The sequence below is a fragment of the Cynocephalus volans genome, chromosome 14 (assembly GCF_027409185.1).
Source record: "Cynocephalus volans isolate mCynVol1 chromosome 14, mCynVol1.pri, whole genome shotgun sequence".
Classification (NCBI taxonomy): domain Eukaryota; kingdom Metazoa; phylum Chordata; class Mammalia; order Dermoptera; family Cynocephalidae; genus Cynocephalus; species Cynocephalus volans.
Genome location: NC_084473.1, coordinates 64,293,303 through 64,314,375, shown reverse-complemented (window position 1 = coordinate 64,314,375; position 21,073 = coordinate 64,293,303). Strand labels below are relative to the sequence as shown.

Genomic DNA, 21,073 nt, shown 5'->3' with positions numbered 1-21,073 from the left:
ATTTCCTCCCCCAAACCAGCTTAATCCACATATCAACCGTTAGCAACTCAGCCTTAACTCCCTTTATCACGTTCACAAGAGAAGTTGGTGAGAAAAGCACTAAACAGGGGAACAAAAGCAAAGGCAACCAGGCCAATTGGGCTGACAGCAACATCTGTTCCTTATGCTCAGGCACATAAGTTACACCACACTTAATGTGGTATAGCTCACCACAATGCCTTTTTCACGGACCCCTCTTTAATTTTCTCCACAAAATCCATCAGGTCAAGTTAGTTTGTGATGTTTCAATATAAGCTAATCAAGAGAAAAGAACATGCAATATGTCTTCCAGGGTTGGATTCTTGAAACATAGGACTAGGGGTCGAAAAAAAAATGTAGAAAAACCAAAGCATTTAAAAGCAATCCCTATTCTACAAACATAATAATGAATGGCATACATAAGGTAATATGACATAAAACAAAAAAAGCAAATCCATTTATGACTATTCTCTTCAGTGCACAAATCCATGGCAGGTTCTGGATTCTCTAGCTACATAAAACATATACACGTCAAAAACATATATCTACACACACACACACACACACACACACACACACACACACACACACACACACACACACCACACACATTGAATTGTCTGTTCTGCTAGTACGAAATGAGGCCAAAGAATGTCAACTTGTTTCTTACAGAAACCAAAAAGTACACGAGTCTCTTTTTTCCTGTGCCCTTGCCTTACCCGTTCCCTATTTTCCATCGATGTCTTCTTTCTCTAACTATTCTTCTCTTCATTTTGCCTGGCATTGCACTCAAGCATGGCATAGGAAAAATCCTAGATGCCCAAGATTCTCCAGTGGCTGTTTTCAAGGGAGAGGAAGCTACAGTAACTGCCACACTGGTTTCTCTCGAGTGAGAAGAGAGAAAATATGCCAAATGCTTCCCACGTATAAAAGAGCAGGATGGCAGAATGTCTATGAAGAGGTGCAAGGAGCCAGAGGTAGCAACTTATGGGCAAAAGAATTGTGACCACAGACCAGAAGAAGGAACGTCTGCAATTACCTGTATCATCTACCACTCTGGTGTTGGCTTTGACTAGGCAGAGTCCATTATTCAAAGCATCGGGGCATTGAAGGGAAGACCGCTGCTTCTTGAAGTTTGCAGGAAGTAACATCCACGAGTATAAGAAGGCAACATCAAGGCTCATCTCAGAAACAATGCCTAAAATGAAGGGGAAGAAAGGAGAGCAGAAGAGAGTTGCAAGTCCGATCTGGCGCCACCTGGCCTGGCCCAGCCCAGCCCAGCCCCGCCCAGCCCAGCCCAGCCCAAGGAAGGTAGGATTCAAGGAGAAGAAACTAAGAGAAGAGCCATGGATTACATCATGCCCTACAAGGCACACTCACCCTAGTCTTCAACCAAGGCACAGAAAGAGCCCTTTTATCCCTTCCTTTGCTCCCTGAAAGTTGCAGTAATTTCACTAAGCAAAATAACTGAAATAGTTTCAGAACAACTGCTATTGCTTACACTATGTGTCCCTTTCCTTCCTCCCCAAGGATTTTAATTAACTGAATATGTAATATCTACTTAGAAATGTATAATATTATATATTCCATTAAAAATAACATACAAAATATAAATGACTCTTAGTTAATTATACTAACGAACATCTATAAGAAGCACTGAGATGATCTAGGGGAACGTGGAACTATCATGTCTGCCTTGCAGTATTGAACCTCCCCAGAGTTCAGACATTTAGATGCTGCTCCTGCCACTCTCTCCGTCCAATCTCACCTTCCTGTTGGAAATTTGACCTCCCTATTGGCTACCGGATACCTTTAAACTGCCTGTTTTGTGACATCATTTGCCCAACAACCTACTGCCACCTGGTAGAATCTTGGGGTTTCCATGGAGTTGTGTGTCAATAAACTCGAATCATCGCCAGTGGCCAGTGGCCAGTGATCGGTAACCTCTGTACTGGACACATGCGCCCTTTGGCTTCTGCCACCCAGACATCCTCCAGTATCGTCTCCTCATCCTGTGTGTCCTCAATTGACGTTTCCTCGTCTCTCTCCATGTCAGGTAAGGACAGGAACTTTCTAGTGTTTCATTGGATTTCTTCCCCCTAAAGTTAGTAGTACAGTTAAAGACACTTTAGAATAATGGGGTAAAGTATTGAACCAGAAATCTGGAAACCTCATTTCAGTTTTGGCTCTGGCATGTACTAGCTGTGTAACTTCGGACAAACCATTTACTCTCTCACAAAATCTGTTTCCTCATATGTTATATTAGGATAATAGATTGGTTATTCTTTCTGGACCCCTTCCTTTCTAATGTTAGATCTTAAAGAGCTTGTGCACAGAAAATGAAATTAGACACTTCTTGAGACTGTTTGCTTCAAGAGAAACAGAGAAAAAGCCTCGGTGGTGTAGAAAACTAACAACATCTACCAAGAGGTTTCATCTGTAATTGTCTCCCTGTAGTAATACATTAACTCCAGTATTTCAAATTCAGTGCTGTTCAAAAAGTAACATTCACTTGTTGTGGCGTTTTCTGTGTAAACTAGGTGAAGACATATAGGGAGAGGGGATGGAGAGAAGCAGGCCAGAAGGAGACAGATGTTCTTGGGGCAAGGAAGTTTGGCAACTGTTTTCATCCAGCACAGGCCAACAGGAACTGACAGGGGCAAGTGAATGTAAAAATGAGGAAGGAGAAACTAGCTGAAAGAGGTGGAGAGCACGCAGGAGTTCTCAGGAAAAAAGAAGGCAGTTTGTGATGGAATGCTGAAGGGGACTCGAGATTTTATATGAAAGGGGCACGAGCATAGAGGGAAATCTCCTCAGAGCAGGGCACAATGAAGTCAGCAAGTGCTTAGATGACCGGACTAAGAAGGAAACTAAGGCTACAGCAGGGTGTCACTAGGAAAAGCATCTCACCAGGAAAGTCATATGTAGTTGCCTGGTTTTTTTCTGTTTCTTCTTTGAACTCAGATGACACTTGACAGTTTTATAAATGAACAGTGAAGAAATGGTTTAGAAATGATGTTTCGCATTAACAAAAAATTAAGAAAAGTGGTTATCTAGGGAGCTGGAGGGAACAGAATTTTAAGTGTTTTTTTTCCCCTGATTTTTAAACCGTATGGATTTTTCTCATATTGAAAATAAAATTGTGTGTTTCAAAAATGATGTATCCTAACTTGCATCAGAAGGAAAAATTCCTTTGCGTGCTAAGTAGGTGTCAAGTAAAGGCTGCTTTTCATCTCTACAATTATTTTCTTCCTGAATCAGAGTGCGTACTGATGAACAGTCATTAACCATTTTTAGACTTAAGAATATAAAGAACGACCTACCTAAGAATAAAAAGAAAACGTCAAGCACCACATCTGTAATTCCGCATTTATCCAAACAAATTCGTGGAGTCCTTTGGGTTGTTTTTAAAACTGGATTCTTTTTAGGTGATCTTTTTAGGCTTTGGGGTGACATTTTCTTAGATGTTGACGATGATTATAATCTATGTTTGCAGGATAAATATAAAAATCTTCATGATACTTTTCTTTCTCCTTATGTGGCTCTATCAATTGGACTATCTCTTTCAACTAGGATTAATATCTGCTACTTGCTGGGTAATATTCAGAGAAATAGGAATGATCACAATAAAGGAATTCCTTTATGGTTATTGTTTTGCCCTCTGCTTTTACCAGTTTTTATTAAAATATTTGCCGGCCGATATTATGGCTATCTATACATTCGCATTTACTGCATTTTCCTGCTTATTACACCTTTATATTAATATGGCTTCTCTGTCTATGTGTATTGGTTCATTCAAAGTCACCTTCTATCGTGGTCTGTTCTTGGTTAGCAGTATTGTCTGAAGTAGAGGAGCCAATATTCACTTTCATAATATTACATCTATGGTAACAGAACTTCATTTATGATTAAAATTACTAAGCTTTGATTCCTGCTGTAGTCATTATAGCTCAACTTTCATTAATACCTATGTGTTCCATTTCGTAGTGGGATGTTATGCGTTTTTCATGATTTTTGTCGTATTGTCTTTCCACAACTTCATGATCTTCCTTTCTACAAGTCATATGTATTACCTTCATACATGTATGAATGATACCAGGTATTATTATGATGATCACTTTTTAGATGAGTAACCTAAAGCTCACAGAGTTTCAATAACGTTTCTTTTTTTTTTTTCCCAAAAGCATTTCTTGAGAAACACTCAGGTAGTCATTTTGACTTTGGATCAGAAGCTAGGTTTGAAGAGGGTAAAGAATGGTCCTTTACATTTACCAACTGGACGGGCTTACATGTGAACTCTAGGAAATGGCATGTGACCTACCCAAGCAAAATGAGACCGAAGATTACAATAGTAGTAGCTGTACAGTTTTCTAATGGACAAAATAAAATTGCCTGTATTTAACGTTGTATTTCTCCCTGTTTCTGTCTGGCCTTTGCTCAGAGCAAGAGTACTAGCAATGGAGTCAGGGTCTGTAACCTGGTAATGATACTAACAAAATGAGAGAACCTGACTAAGTCAATCTGACCTCTGTGAGCCTCAGTTTCCTCACTTGTAATATGAGAATGTTCAAACTGAAGTTTGCTAAGGGCCTCCTACTTCTGAAATGCTTCGATTCTAGGAGATAATTACGAGGCCATGCTAGTACCCGCTGAAGGGAAAGACAGGGGAGGGAGAAGTTTGCTTCTAACCTGGGAACAACATATGTAGCAGACCACTTGGGTCTTCTGCACATCTGTGCCCAGCTTGGAGCAGAGGCAGTTCCTCAGAAGAGTACCAAAGTGTTCCAGCACTTACGGACATCATCAGCTTTGATTTTTGGTATCTCAGTGAGCATTGGTATTAGAGACTTCCTGATTGCAACAAGCTTAACATAATGCTGTTCCTTAAAGAAAGTGAAAGTTTATCAATCTCATCGATCTTTCATCGCCCTTTTGTTTCCTGCAGAAAATTTCCAAAATCCATCTGTACTTGGAGCTTCAAATTCTCTTCAGCTCTCTCTTCCTGTGGTGAACAATGCAGTTTCCATAAAAGGAAGTGTCTGCAACTTTTCCAGCACCCGTGCACCAGCTGTCAATTCGGCATGGCTACTGCCATCAGCCTCTGGCACCTCTTTCCAGCCACTCATAGGTAGTGCCTACCCTTACCCACATTCTAGCACAGCTATGTTGTCTGGGGTGACTGGCCAGAGCCAGATCTCCACTTCAGCTGCCTCCTATCCAGGTATTCTTAAGTGGGATACCACAGGAAGCACTGAAAAGAAGTCATCTTCACTTGAAGACTACACTGTGATTGTCATTGACCAAGACACAGCTGCTTCTGCCACGTCTATGGCAGCCCAGTATGATAAAACTTCAGTTGCCAATACTGTGGTCCCTGTGTATCCATCACTGTCTGCCAGCCTTGCTCAGGGGACACCATCTCAGATTCCAAATCAGGGACATAGCCTGTCACTTCCCTACCAGGAAGGAAGCCAGATGTATTACTATAATGAAGGCACATTGGGGCCTCTACAGTGTGGAGAGCTTGGCCCCTGCCTGCAGTCCTATGGCTCTGTGTCGTACACGGGAAGCAGGGCCTCTGCCCCTCAACCAGAGATAGTGATGGTGCTGGAGGAGTTTCAGGCCACAAATGTCCTAACACCAGTCTCCACGTCTGGAACCTACAACTCGGTGTCCGCTCAATCCATGGCAGAAATACCTTTTCAAGGTGAGTCCAAAGAGCAAGAAGGGAGAGGACTTAAGTCAGCATTGCAAAGGAGGGTCAAGTCTGCAGCTGAGAAGTGGTGAGTCCACAGATAGGTAGAGTTTAGGTCCTGAGAGTTTAACCACCACCATTGCTCAGTGCTCTCCACTTTCAGACTCTATATAGGTGGGAAGGTGGGATACTACAATGCCATCTATGCTACACACAAGAGAACATCAAGAACACACCAAGGGATGCCTCACTCTTTGCTGCCGTGCTCCTCAGTCTCCCTACACCACCACACTGTAATTAAGGGCCTTCCCTGATCTACTGCTTTAGTCTCTTTGGAAGGCACTTCAGAATTCTTATGTGGTAGTGACAGTTTAATTTCCCTTAATGTACACCAGGATTTCAGACCTTGTGTTCAGAGATCCTGCCCATAGCAAGCCGGCTCAGAATGCGTCCTTGCTTGTGTATTTCATGAGCAAGGGCTCCACTGTCTGTCCCGGTCCTTGACATGAAGTGTTCTTATTCCCTCAGAAGAGTGGAGAGAATTGAAAGGACTGTATATGAGAATACTAGGCTGTATAAAACATTTCATAGTTCAAAAATCACGTTCACTTTTTAGTCACTTACCACAACCCTATGAAATACCAAGAAAACCAACAAACCATGAGATCAAATGATCACAAGCAAAGTAGACCGGTCCCTGCCTATCTTTTAACACAAGGTCCTGTCCATGGTCCTTAAGAAGAGCTAGTGGAAATGCCTTGCCCACTGTTGGAAGGTGCCTGATTGCTGTGTATGTATGTAGGGGGAGTATCTCACTTACCCAGGGACTGACTTTTTCCTTGATTCCTTTGTAGTGATGGAAACTTCCTTTGGGTTGTAGACTTCCCTGGGATTGCAACCTTCAAGCAAGGAACAAGCAGAGCATAAGAATTCGGATGAGATGAAAACCAAGGTTTCGAAGCCTCTGGATGACGACCAGATCCCAATAGAAAACCAAGATCTTCCACTACTCCCTTTAGAAATCCCTGACATTCACCAGATTCTGGCGTGCATTGATCCTCCGGGACAAAAGGAACCTCCTGGTCCTGACAATGCCAGTCTCGGAAAGAACAGCCTTAGTCTTGAGGACCAAGGGACACTTGAAAATGGGATTGAGCCCAGCAGTGGTTTTCAGAACACTCCTAAACTGGTGGAAGATATTCACCTTCCCCAGCTCTCGAATTCCTTGAAATACCTTGACCAATCCAAAGATCTCACAGCCATCAAAGCCAAAGACACCAGAGCCATCAAGATGAATCAGGTGCAGGACAAGACGAGTACCGTAACGGGTCCCTTCAATCAGGTCAGGAAGAACAGGCGTAAAGCCTCTGAGCATATGAGTGGTGCTCCCAGAGCCAAAAGCCAGCCAAAGAACCCAGAGTGCCTGTTAGGGGAAGAAGTGGTTGTTTGCAGTGCTGCAGCCAGTGACAGGGCTCCTGTGAACGCGGTCAAGCATCCTAAGAGCGAACCTGAGAATGGTGCCTCTAGCAGGATGAGCAAAACTAAGAGCCACGGGCAGGAAAAAAACAAAAGATCAAGAGAAAATCAGTCCAGGAAAGCTGAAGAGAGTAAGCAGCCAGGGAACAAAGTCCAGGCAGAAGGGAAGCCAACTATTCCCAGGATGATGCAGAAGAAAAATCAACCTGACCTTAGCCAAGAGGTCTTCAAAAAGCCTCGAAGCAGCCTAGGCATGCACATGCTGGAGACTGTGCAGGTTTTTCATGCACTGGGGAGGAAGAATGACAAGAAAGCTGGGCTCTCTTCCTCTCAGGCCCTAGGAAACTCTAGCAACACCAGAGAACCCCAGCCAGCCCGAGCTATCAAACGACAGCCGGATACCCCATGGAAGGGTAAAAGTCCTGAGAAAACTCAAGTCAAGGCCCAGAAACGAGATGGCAGTGCTGAAGAGGAGTCTCCATCTCCATCCCAGTTTGAGCTGCCACCTCCTGGGAAGGTCAGGCTGATACCTTTGCCTTTTCTGACCCTGGACAGGACTCCACCTCGACCTGCTCCTCAGAGGCCACAGTCTCTGGCCTCACATAGGCCTGGTATGGCTTACTCTGCCCAGCCTGGTGCTACTAACTCAGCCAATCCATCCCAACCAGCTCCTGCCAATGCATCCTTGACAGGTCCTGCCAGGCCAGCTCAGCCAATTCCAATCAACACAACCCAACCAGGTTTGACCAACCCTAGGTCGCCCAGTGTCCCTCAGATGGCTGCTTCTGGGCCCGCACCCGACAAAACATCATCCTGCACTTCTCTGCGGCAGGGGCCCGTTTCCACTGCTGTGACCAAACTCCAGCCACCACCCAAGCCTCAAACCCAATATCCACTCCAAGACTTGCGCTACCAACGAATTCCATGGAGGAATCCAAATGTTCCTGAGCCAGAAATGTCAACGCCCATTACAAAAGAGCAGAGGCCAGAGCGCGAGGCCATGAAGAAGCTGGCTGAGCACGAGCGTGAGAATGCTGCCAAATGTACATCTTTGGGGAAAGTGCAGTATTTCATCGAGAGGGAAAAAGAGATGGAAATGGGTAGATACTATGGCTATGCAAAATAAGAGCTTCTAAGATTGTTGGTGCCACTTTGGGTACCAGCTGGTTTTCCGCATATATATGTAGATAGACACAAGATAGATATAGATAGATAGATAGGAATATAGATAGATATAATATGCACATAGATAGATAGATACAAATTTCCCTCTTCTGATATATTTTTAAACCTTAATGAAACTGAATAAACACATGTCCTAGAATTAATAGCTGAGTAATAAAAAAGCCTGTTGAGTTTTCCGATGCTCTTTACTGTGGTTTTTCCTTGGTGGTCGTGGTGGGGATCAAAGGCTGCTTTAGAGAGAAGGAAAGGAAACTTGGGTGGAAGAACAGGAAATAAAGGGATAAGACCTGAGGAGAGAGGAAGCAGCCCAGTTCAGGACTAGGAAGGCCATAAGGGGAGAGGTTTTATGGGCTCATACAAAGAATCAGAAATAGGAGAAATGGCAAAAGTGAGATGCAGAGTCTGAGGTTAGGTGAAAAGAGTAAAATTTGGATAAAGTTGAAGAAGGCTGAAGAGCAGTCTGGGCTGAACAGAAGAAATGTAAAAAATCTCTGACACAGGATGGCTTTATGTCTCATGACCTACCAGATAGCTTTTGAGAAAATACGATCAGGACATATCTCCAACGGGTTTGGGTTACCTTATGCATGTGTGAGTAGAGCTGGGAAAGGTGAATACTAAACACAGGGGAATCTCCCAGGGGAGTGGCAAGAGCTCACAGATTTCCTGCAGGCAGGTGATAACCTGGGGCCTAGCAAAGTGAATCGCAGCAGCATGAGGCTCACCCAAAACAGGGCTTGGAATATAAATCTCTATGCACTCAACACCTATGAACCGGGCCGGAAAGATGTATTACTTCAGTTAACCTTGGCAACGTGCAAGGCCAATATTATTTATCACCCTGCCACTTCAGTAGCAGGTTCAGCTGGGGCTGGGGTCGCATTGCACGCAAAGGAGCAAGGCCTCCATTGGAAGCCTACGAGCCCCCCAAGTCCTCAGTGTTTGCAAGCGCCCACAGGCGGTCAACCTGGCTTTCAGAGCACAGCATCTGGAGGTTTCGGGTGGACGAGATCAGCTTCTGGAGGGGCCTGAATATTAAGGTGAAAAGCCCAGCAAGTTCTCCACCGACCCGGGCGCGTACTGCCTTCCCGGACCATCCCCATCAACCGAAACGCTGGAGAAAACTCGTCCCGGAGCGTCCATTTCTAGGTGAGAGCGGGGGTGCGCGTGCGCACTTGGCGGCCCTCCGAGGGCCCGGGACGCGGGCGCCCAAAGGTCCAGAGCGCTCGTCGGGCGTCCTGGTGGCGCGCGCGGGAGGGAGACCGGGTGGGAGACGGCGGGGGGAGCGCAGGAAAGGCAGGGAGGGGGGCAAGGGAGAAATGCAGCAGCCGATCGTCACCACGGGAGAGTTAGTACTTTACAGCAGTAAAACTGGTCTTTGAGGTATGATTCGCTCAACGTAAAATCGACCGTTTAAAAGCGCACAGTTCGGTGGCACTTCGTACATTCCCAAGGTTGTGCACCCGTCACCACTGCCTCATCCATACCATTTTCATCATCCTAAAAAGAGTCCTCTCTACCCTCTCCCTCCTTCTCCTGCTCCAGGCGACCGGTAATTTCTACTGATTTTCCTTTTGGGGACATTTCATATACATGCTGTAAATGGAATCACATAGTGTAACCTTTGCTATCTGGCTCCTTTCACTCAGCATAATGTTTGCAAGTTCATCCATGTTGTAGACTGTCACTATGTCATTCCTTTTCACGACTGCAGAATATTCTATTTTCTGGACATACCACCTCAGTTCATCTGTTCAAGAGCTGCTGGACACTGGGTTGTTTCTTTAGTCCTTTACACGTAGAGAGAGTTTATTCTGTGCCAGGCAGCACCTGGCTAAGGTACTCACCCCATTTCACAGATAAAGCGATAGTGTCAAGCATTTGCCCAAAATTAAGTGCTAGCAATTGGGGGAGCAATTTGAACCCAGGCATTCAGACTTGGGAGGTAATAGATTGACATGACAGAACATTAGAAAGATGCAAAAGGCTATTCAGTAGAAATTCACCATTTTCCCCATTTCTCAGCCAAGCACTTCGCCCCTCCCTCAGAGACATCTACTTTTGCCACTTTTTGGATCCTTCCAGAGAACTTTTTTATATGTAGCCCAACATGATGTACGCATCCCAATTTATTGAGTAATCCGTCCGACTGACTTGAAATATCATTTTTGTGTTATTCTAAATGCTTCTGTTTATTTGCACTACCCTTTTCAGAACTGTCCTGGCTTTTTTTGCTTACTGTTTATATTTGCCATTTCTCTAGAATCATTTCTATCATCTTCTTTTTCATTTTAAAGTATTTCTTGTGTTTTCATTTACCCTTGTGTTGCGTTTAGTTTGGTGTTTAGTTCTTAGAATATTTAAAATTTTTAATTGTGTACTGAGTTCTCTCAGCTCTTTTCGTTCTGATTTATGTCATTTAGGTCTGGGGATGTTACACTGAGACAAGCCCAGTTATCCTGATGGGTACGAAATGCAGGGAATGGGTCTCTGGAACAAGATAACACCCTGACTATGAAAACGGAGGCTTTAGTCAGGGTAGGGCTTAACCAAGTTCCAGAGTGTTAGACTGAAGCTCTTTAGGTTCTTCCTCCTACATTTGAGATTCATTTTAGAGGTTAAGATGATGCTGAGACTGGGAGCTAGAGTTAAGTGGCTAGAAACTGTGGAGAGAAAATCGTTACAGAGGCAAGGAACCAGGAGAGACCAAACTATGAGAAGCATTTGCCTAAATAGAATTCAATGTTGCAACTGAGCATTTTCATATGTAAACACGTTGTTGTTCTTACCACGCTCCTCCCTATCCATATCACCCACCCAAACATGTAGTAGCTATGGATGCCCTTGATTTCTGTGGGACCACAGAGAAAATCGACACTGCTTGGCTTGCAGACACTTCGTATACATTGTTAGCCTCACATTCCATGTTAGTATTATGGAAGTAAGCTATGTGAGAGGGGAAGCTAAGCTCAAAGGGAAAAACACTTGGAAACTTAAACCATATGTCTACCCTGCCACACCTTTCACAATTTCTTCTCAGATAAGCATCACCCCCACAGACGCACACATACAATCACTGAAATTGCGTAAGAAGCAGTAGGAGCATGACAGGAAGAGATGGGAAAAATACGTCTATAAAAGCAATACTGATCGTCACAGGTCCCACCTATCAATGTATCTTCTTCTGGGCTCTTAGCATCTTGTATCGAATGCTACCTTCTCACTGCCACTAGAAAAGTCCCCAGAAAGATGGTTCTAGGCGTGCCTGAAAGCTTGCCACCAAGAAAAATGATTCTAGCCACGCATTTCCTCCCCCAAACCAGCTTAATCCACATATCAACCGTTAGCAACTCAGCCTTAACTCCCTTTATCACGTTCACAAGAGAAGTTGGTGAGAAAAGCACTAAACAGGGGAACAAAAGCAAAGGCAACCAGGCCAATTGGGCTGACAGCAACATCTGTTCCTTATGCTCAGGCACATAAGTTACACCACACTTAATGTGGTATAGCTCACCACAATGCCTTTTTCACGGACCCCTCTTTAATTTTCTCCACAAAATCCATCAGGTCAAGTTAGTTTGTGATGTTTCAATATAAGCTAATCAAGAGAAAAGAACATGCAATATGTCTTCCAGGTTGGATTTTTGAAACATAGGACTAGGGGTGGAAAAAAAACATGTAGAAAAACCAAAGCATTTAGAAACAATCCCTATTCTACAAACATAATAATGAATGGCATACATTAGGTAATATGACATAAAACAAAAAAAGCAAATCCATTTATGACTATTCTCTTCAGTGTACAAATCCATGGCAGCTTCTGGATTCTCTAGCTACATAAAACCTATACACGTCAAAAACATTTATCTACACACACACACACACACACACACACACACACACACACACATTGAATTGTCTGTTCTGCTAGTAAAAAATGAGGCCAAAGAATGTCAACTTGTTTTTTACAGAAACCAAAAAGTACACGAGTCTCTTTTTTCCTGTGCCCTTGCCTTACCCGTTCCCTATTTTCCATCGATGTCTTCTTTCTCTAAGTATTCTTCTCTTCATTTTGCCTGGCATTGCACTCAAGCATGGCATAGGAAAAATCCTAGATGCCCAAGATTCTCCAGTGGCTGTTTTCAAGGGAGAGGAAGCTACAGTATCTGCCACACTGGATTCTCTCGAGTGAGAAAATAGAAAACATCCCAAATGCTTCCCACGTATAAAAGAGCAGGATGGCAGAATGTCTATGAAGAAGGGCAAGGAGCCAGAGGTAGCAACTTATGGGCAAAAGAATTGTGACCACAGACCAGAAGAAGGAACGTCTGCAATTACCTGTATCTTCTACCACTCTGGTGTTGGCTTTGACTAGGCAGAGTCCATTATTCAAAGCATCGGGGCATTGAAGGGAAGACCGCTGCTTCTTGAAGTTTGCAGGAAGTAACATCCACGAGTATAAGAAGGCAACATCAAGGCTCATCTCAGAAACAATGCCTAAAATGAAGGGGAAGAAAGGAGAGCAGAAGAGAGTTGCAAGTCCGATCTGGCGCCACCTGGCCCGGCCCAGCACAGCCCAGCCCAAGGAAGGTAGGATTCAAGGAGAAGAAACTAAGAGAAGAGCCGTGGATTACATCATTCCCTACAAGGCACACTCACCCTAGTCTTCAACCAAGGCACAGAAAGAGCCCTTTAATCCCTTCCTTTGCTCCCTGAAAGTTGCAGTAATTTCACTAAGCAAAATAACTGAAATAGTTTCAGAACAACTGCTATTGCTTACACTATGTGTCCCTTTCCTTCCTCCCCAAGGATATTAATTAATTGAATATGTAATATCTACTTAGAAATGTATAAGATTATATATTCCATTAAAAATAACATACAAAATATAAATGACTCTTAGTTAATTATATTAATGAACATCTATAAGAAGCACTGAGATGATCCAGGGGAACGTGGAACTATCATGTCTGCCTTGCAGTATTGAACCTCCCCAGAGTTCAGACATTTAGATGCTGCTCCTGCCACTCTCTCCGTCCAATCTCAACTTCCTGTTGGAAATTTGACCTCCCTATTGGCTACTGGATACCTTTAAACTGCCTGTTTTGTGACATCATTTGCCCACCAACCTACTGCCACGTGGTAGAATCTTGGGGTTTCCATGGAGTTGTGTGTCAATAAACTCGAATCATCGCCAGTGGCCAGTGGCCAGTGATCAGTAACCTCTGTACTGGACACATGCGCCCTTTGGCTTCTGCCACCCAGACATCCTCCAGTATCGTCTCCTCATCCTGTGTGTCCTCAGTTGACGTTTCCTCGTCTCTCTCCATGTCAGGAAAGGACAGGAACTTTCTAGGGTTTCATTGGATTTCTTAACCCTAAAGGTAGTAGTACCGTCAAGACACTTTAGAATAATGGGGTAAAGTATTGAACCAGAAATCTGGAAACCTCATTTCAGTTTTGGCTCTGACATGTACTAGCTGTGTAACTTCGGACAAACCATTTACTCTCTCACAAAATCTGTTTCGTCATATGTTTTATTAGGATAATAGATTGGTTATTCTTTCTGAACCCTTTCCTTTCTAATGTTAGATCTTAAAGAGCTTGTGCACAGAAAATGAAATCAGACACTTCTTGAGACTGTTTGCTTCAAGAGAAACAGACAAATAGCCTCGGTGGTTCAGAAAACTAACAACATCTACCAAGAGGTTTCATCTGTAATTGTCTCCCTGTAGTAATATATTAACTCCAGTATTTCAAATTCAGTGCTGTTCAAAAAGTAACATTCACTTGTTGTGGCGTTTTCTGTGTAAACTAGGTGAAGACATATAGGGAGAGGGGATGGAGAGTAGCGGGCCAGAAGGAGACAGATGTTCTTAGGGCAAGGAAGTTTGGCAACTGTTTTCATCCAGCACAGGCCAACAGGAACTGACAGGGGCAAGTGAATGTAAAAATGAGGAAGGGGAAACTAGATGAAAGAGGTGGAGAGCACGCAGGAGTTCTCAGGAAAAAAGAAGGCAGTTTGTGATGGAATGCTGAAGGGGACTCGAGATTTTATATGAAAGGGGCACGAGCATAGAGGGAAATCTCCTCAGAGCAGGGCAAAATGAAGTCAGCAAGTGCTTAGATGACCGGACTAAGAAGGAAACTAAGGCTACAGCAGGGTGTCACTAGGAAAAGCAGCTCACCAGGAAAGTCATATTTAGTTGCCTGGTTTTTTTCTGTTTCTTCTTTGAACTCAGATGACACTTGACAGTTTTATAAATGAACAGTGAAGAAATGGTTTAGAAATGATGTTTCGCATAAACAAAAAATTAAGAAAAGTGGTTATCTAGGGAGCTGGAGGGAACAGAATTTTAAGTGTTTTTTTTCCTGAGTTTTAAACCGTATGGATTTTTCTCATATTGAAAATAAAATTGTGTTTTTCAAAAATGATGTATCCTAACTTGCATCAGAAGGACAAATTCCTTTGCGTGCTAGGTAGGTGTCAAGTAAAGGCTGCTTTTCATCTTTACAATTATTTTCTTCCTGAATCAGAGTGCGTACTGATGAACAGTCATTAACCATTTTTAGACTTAAGAATATAAAGAACGACCTACCTCAGAAGAAAAAGAAAACGTCAAGCACCACATCTGTAATTTCGCTTTTATCCAAACAAATTCGTGGAGTCCTTGGGCTGTTTTTAAAACTGGATTCTGTTTAGGTGATCTTTTTAGGCTTTGGGGAGACATTTTCTTAGATGTTGACGATGATTATAATCTGTTTGCAGGATAAATATAAAAACCTTCATGATACTTTTCTTTCTCCTTATGTGGCTCTATCAATTGAACTATCTATTTCAACTAGGATTAATATCTGCTACTTGCTGGGTAATATTCAGAGAAATAGGAATGAGCACAATAAAGGAATTCCTTTATGGTTATTGTTTTGCCCTCTACTTTTACCAGTTTTTATTAAAATATTTGCCGGCAGACATTATGGCTCCCTATACATTCGCATTTGCTGCATTTTCCTGCTAATTACACCTTTATATTAATATGGCTGCTCTGTCTATGTGTATTGGTTCATTCAAAGTCACCTTCTTTCGTGGTCTGTTCTTGGTTAGCAGTATTGTCTGAAGTAGAGGAGCCAATATTCACTTTCATAATATTACATCTATGGTAACAGAACTTCATTTTTGATTAAAATTACTAAGCTTTGATTCCTGCTGTAGTCATTATAGCTCAACTTTCATTAATACCTATGTGTTCCTTTTCGTAGTGGGATGTTATGCGTTTTTCATGATTTTTGTCGTATTGTCTTTCCAGAACTTCGTGATCTCCCTTTCTACAAGTCATATGTATTACTTTCATACATATATGAATGATACCCGGTATTATTATGATGATCACTTTTTAGATGAGTAACCTAAAGTTCAAAGAGTTTCAATAACGTTTTTTTTTTCCCAAAAGCATTTCTTGAGAAACACTCAGGTAGTCATTTTGACTTTGGATCAGAAGCTAGGTTTGAAGAGGGTAAAGAATGGTCCTTTACATTTACCAACTGGACGGGCTTACATGTGAACTCTAGGAAATGGCATGTGACCTACCCAAGCAAAATGAGACCGAAGATTACAATAGTAGTAGCTGTACAGTTTTCTAATGGACAAAATAAAATTGCCTGTATTTAACGTTGTATTTCTCCCTGTTTCTGGCCTTTGCTCAGAGCAAGACTACTAGCAATGGAGTCAGGGTCTGTAACCTGGTAATGATACTAACAAAATGAGAGAACCTGACTAAGTCAATCTGACCTCTGTGAGCCTCAGTTTCCTCACTTGTAATATGAGAATGTTCAAACTGAAGTTTGCTAAGGGCCTCCTACTTCTGAAATGCCTCGATTCTAGGAGATAATTACGAGACCATGCTAGTACCCGCTGAAGGGAAAGACAGGGCAGGGAGAAGTTTGCTTCTAACCTGGGAACAACATATGTAGCAGACCACTTGGGTCTTCTGCACATCTGTGCCCAGCTTGGAGCAGAGGCAGTTCCTCAGAAGAGTACCAAAGTGTTCCAGCACTTACGGACATCATCAGCTTTGATTTTTGGTATCTCAGTGAGCATTGGTATTAGAGACTTCCTGATTGCAACAAGCTTAACATAATGCTGTTCCTTAAAGAAAGTGAAAGTTTATCAATCTCATCGATCTTTCATCGCCCTTTTGTTTCCTGCAGAAAATTTCCAAAATCCATCTGTACTTGGAGCTTCAAATTCTCTTCAGCTCTCTCTTCCTGTGGTGAACAATGCAGTTTCCATAAAAGGAAGTGTCTGCAACTTTTCCAGCACCCGTGCACCAGCTGTCAATTCGGCATGGCTACTGCCATCAGCCTCTGGCACCTCTTTCCAGCCACTCATAGGTAGTGCCTACCCTTACCCACATTCTAGCACAGCTATGTTGTCTGGGGTGACTGGCCTGAGCCAGATCTCCACTTCAGCTGCCTCCTATCCAGGTATTCTTAAGTGGGATACCATAGGAAGCACTGAAAAGAAGTCATCATCACTTGAAGACTACACTGTGATTGTCATTGACCTAGACACAGCTGTTTCTGCCACGTCTATGGCAGCCCAGTATGATAAAACTTCAGTTGCCAATACTGTGGTCCCTGTGTATCCATCACTGTCTGCCAGCGTTGTTCAGGGGACACCATCTCAGATTCCAAATCAGGGACATAGCCTGTCACTTCCCTACCAGGAAGGAAGCCAGATGTTTTACTATAATCAAGGAAAATTGGGGCCTCTACTGTGTGGAGAGCTTGGCCCCTGCCTGCAGTCCTATGGCTCTGTGTCATACACGGGAAGCAGGGCCTCTGCCCCTCAACCAGAGATAGTGATGGTGCTGGAGGAGTTTCAGGCCACAAATGTCCTAACACCAGTCTCCACGTCTGGAACCTACAACTCGGTGTCCGCTCAATCCATGGCAGAAATTCCATTTCAAGGTGAGTCCAAACAGCAAGAAGGGAGAGGACTTAAGTCAGCATTGCAAAGGAGGGTCACGTCTGCAGCTGAGAAGTGGTGAGTCCACAGATAGGTAGAGTTTAGGTCCTGAGAGTTTAACCACCACCATTGCTCAGTGCTCTCCACTTTCAGACTCTATATAGGTGGGAAGGTGGGATACTACAATGCCATCTATGCTACACACAAGAGAACATCAAGAACACACCAAGGGATGCCTCCCTGTTTGCTGCCATGCTCCTCAGTCTCCCTACACCACCACACTGTAATTAAGGGCCTTCCCTGATCTACTGCTTTAGTCTCTTTGGAAGGCACTTCAGAATTCTTATGTGGTAGTGACAGTTTAATTTCCCTTAATGTACACCAGGATTTCAGACCTTGTGTTCAGAGATCCTGCCCATAGCAAGCCGGCTCAGAATGCGTCCTTGCTTGTGTATTTCATGAGCAAGGGCTCCACTCTCTGTCCTGGTCCTTGACATGAAGTTTTCTTATTCCCTCAGAAGAGTGGAGAGAATTGAAAGGACTGCATATGAGAATACTAGGCTGTATAAAACATTTCATAGTTCAAAAATCACGTTCACTTTTTAGTCACTTACCACAACCCTATGAAATACCAAGAAAACCAACAAACCATGAGATCAAATGATCACAAGCAAAGTAGACCGGTCCCTGCCTATCTTTTAACACAAGGTCCTGTCCATGGTCCTTAAGAAGTGCTAGTGGAAATGCCTTGCCCACTGTTGGAAGGTGCCTGATTGCTGTATATGTATGTAGGGGGAGTATCTCACTTACCCAGGGACTGAGTTTTTCCTTGATTCCTTTGTAGTGATGGAATCTTCCTTTGGGATGGAGACTTCCCTGGGATTGCAACCTTCAAGCAAGGAACAAGCAGAGCATAAGAATTCGGATGAGATGAAAACCAAGGTTTCGAAGCCTCTGGATGACGACCACATCCCAATAGAAAACCAAGATCTTCCACTACTCCCTTTAGAAATCCCTGACATTCAGCAGATTCTGGCGTGCATTGATCCTCCTGGACAAAAGGAGCCTCCTGGTCCTGACAATGCCAGTCTCGGAAAGAACAGCCTTAGTCTTGAGTACCAAGGGACACTTGAAAATGGGATTGAGCCCAGCAGTGGTTTTCCGAACACCCCTAAACTGGTGGAAGATATTCACCTTCCCCAGATCTCGAATTCCTTGAAATATCTTGACCAATCCAAAGATCTCACAGCCATCAAAGCCAGAGACACCAGAGCCATCAAGATGAATCAGGTGCAGGACAAGACGAGTACCATAACGGGTCCCTTCAATCAGGTCAGGAAGAACAGGCGTAAAGCCTCTGAGCATATGAGTGGTGCTCCCAGAGCCAAAAGCCAGCCAAAGAACCCAGAGTGCCTGTTAGGGGAAGAAGTGGTTGTTTGCAGTGCTGCAGCCAGTGACAGGGCTCCTGTGAATGCGGTCAAGCATCCTAAGAGCGAACCTGAGAATGGTGCCTCTAGCAGGGTGAGTAAAACTAAGAGCCACAGGCAGGAAAAAAACGAAAGATCAAGAGAAAATCAGTCCAGGAAAGCTGAAGAGAGTAAGCAGCCAGGGAACAAAGTCCAGGCAGAAGGGAAGCCAACTATTCCCAGGATGAAGCGGAAGAAAAATCAACCTGACCTTAGCCAAGAGGTCTTCAAAAAGCCTCGAAGCAGCCTAGGCATGCACATGCTGGAGACTGTGCAGGTTTTTCATGCACTGGGGAGGAAGAATGACAAGAAAGCTGGGCTCTCTTCCTCTCGGGCCCTAGGAAACTCTAGCAACACCAGAGAACCCCAGCCAGCCCGAGCTATCAAACGACAGCCGGATACCCCATGGAAGGGTAAAAGTCCTGAGAAAACTCAACTCAAGGCCCAGAAACGAGATGGCAGTGCTGAAGAGGAGTCTCCATCTCCATCCCAGTTTGAGCTGCCACCTCCTGGGAAGGTCAGGCTGATACCTTTGCCTTTTCTGACCCTGGACAGGCCTCGACCTCGACCTGCTCCTCGGAGGCCACAGTCTCTGGCCTCACATAGGCCTGCTATGGCTTACTCTGCCCAGCCTGGTGCTACTAACTCAGCCAATCCATCCCAACCAGCTCCTGCCAATGCATCCTTGACAGGTCCTGCCAGGCCAGCTCAGCCAATTCCAATCAACACAACCCAACCAGGTTTGACCAACCCTAGGTCGCCCAGTGTCCCTCAGATGGCTGCTTCTGGGCCCGCACCCGACAAAACATCATCCTGCACTTCTCTGCGGCAGGGGCCCGTTTCCACTGCTGTGACCAAACTCCAGCCACCACACAAGCCTCAAACCCAATATCCACTCCAAGACTTGCGCTACCAACGAATTCCATGGAGGAATCCAAATGTTCCTGAGCCAGAAATGTCAACGCCCATTACAAAAGAGCAGAGGCCAGAGCGCGAGGCCATGAAGAAGCTGGCTGAGCACGAGCGTGAGAATGCTGCCAAATGTACATCTTTGGGGAAAGTGCAGTATTTCATCGAGAGGGAAAAAGAGATGGAAATGGGTAGATACTATGGCTATGCAAAATAAGAGCTTCTAAGATTGTTGGTGCCACTTTGGGTACCAGCTGGTTTTCTGCATATATATGTAGATAGACACAAGATAGATATAGATAGATAGATAGGAATATAGATAGATATAATATGCACATAGATAGATAGATACAAATTTCCCTCTTCTGATATATTTTTAAACCTTAATGAAACTGAATAAACACATGTCCTAGAATTAATAGCTGAGTAATAAAAAAGCCTGTTGAGTTTTCCGATGCTCTTTACTGTGGTTTTTCCTTGGTGGTCGTGGTGGGGATCAAAGGCTGCTTTAGAGAGAAGGAAAGGAAACTTGGGTGGAAGAACAGGAAATAAAGGGATAAGACCTGAGGAGAGAGGAAGCAGCCCAGTTCAGGACTAGGAAGGCCATAAGTGGAGAGATTTTATGGGCTCATAGAAAGAATCAGAAATAGGAGAAATGGCAAAAGTGAGATGCAGAGTCTGAGGTTAGGTGAAAAGAGTAAAATTTGGATAAAGTTGAAGAAGGCTGAAGAGCAGTCTGGGCTGAACAGAAGAAATGTAAAAAATCTCTGACACAGGATGGCTTTATGTCTCATGACCTACCAGATAGCTTTTGAGAAAATACGATCAGGACATATCTCCAACGGGTTTGGGTTACCTTATGCATGTGTGAATAGAGCTGGGAAAGGTGAATACTAAACACAGGGGAATCTACCAGGGGAGTGGCAAGAGCTCACAGATTTCCTGCAGGCAGGTGATAACCTGGGGCCTAGCAAAGTGAATCGCAGCAGCATGAGGCTCACCCAAAACAGGGCTTGGAATATAAATCTCTATGCACTCAACACCTATGAACCGGGCCGGAAAGATGTATTACTTCAGTTAACCTTGGCAACGTGCAAGGCCAATATTATTTATCACCCTGCCACTTCAGTAGCAGGTTCAGCTGGGGCTGGGGTCGCATTGCACGCAAAGGAGCAAGGCCTCCATTGGAAGCCTACGAGCCCCCCAAGTCCTCAGTGTTTGCAAGCGCCCACAGGCGGTCAACCTGGCTTTCAGAGCACAGCATCTGGAGGTTTTGGGTGGACGAGATCAGTTTCTGGAGGGGCCTGAATATTAAGGTGAAAAGCCCAGCAAGTTCTCCACCGACACGGGCGCCTG

At 44.0% G+C, this 21,073-nt stretch overlaps 1 protein-coding gene across 1 annotated transcript; it reads left to right on the top strand.

The window, feature by feature from the left end:
- Positions 1-13,612: 13,612 nt before the first annotated feature.
- On the top strand, positions 13,613-19,919 carry LOC134362762 (uncharacterized protein C2orf78-like; the record flags this gene model as incomplete). The annotated part of the gene is made up of 3 exons (XM_063078005.1): positions 13,613-13,706; positions 16,580-17,344; positions 18,187-19,919. Coding segments are annotated over exons 1-3 (2,592 nt in total), but the record flags the coding sequence as incomplete, so codon positions are not given.
- Positions 19,920-21,073: the final 1,154 nt, after the last annotated feature.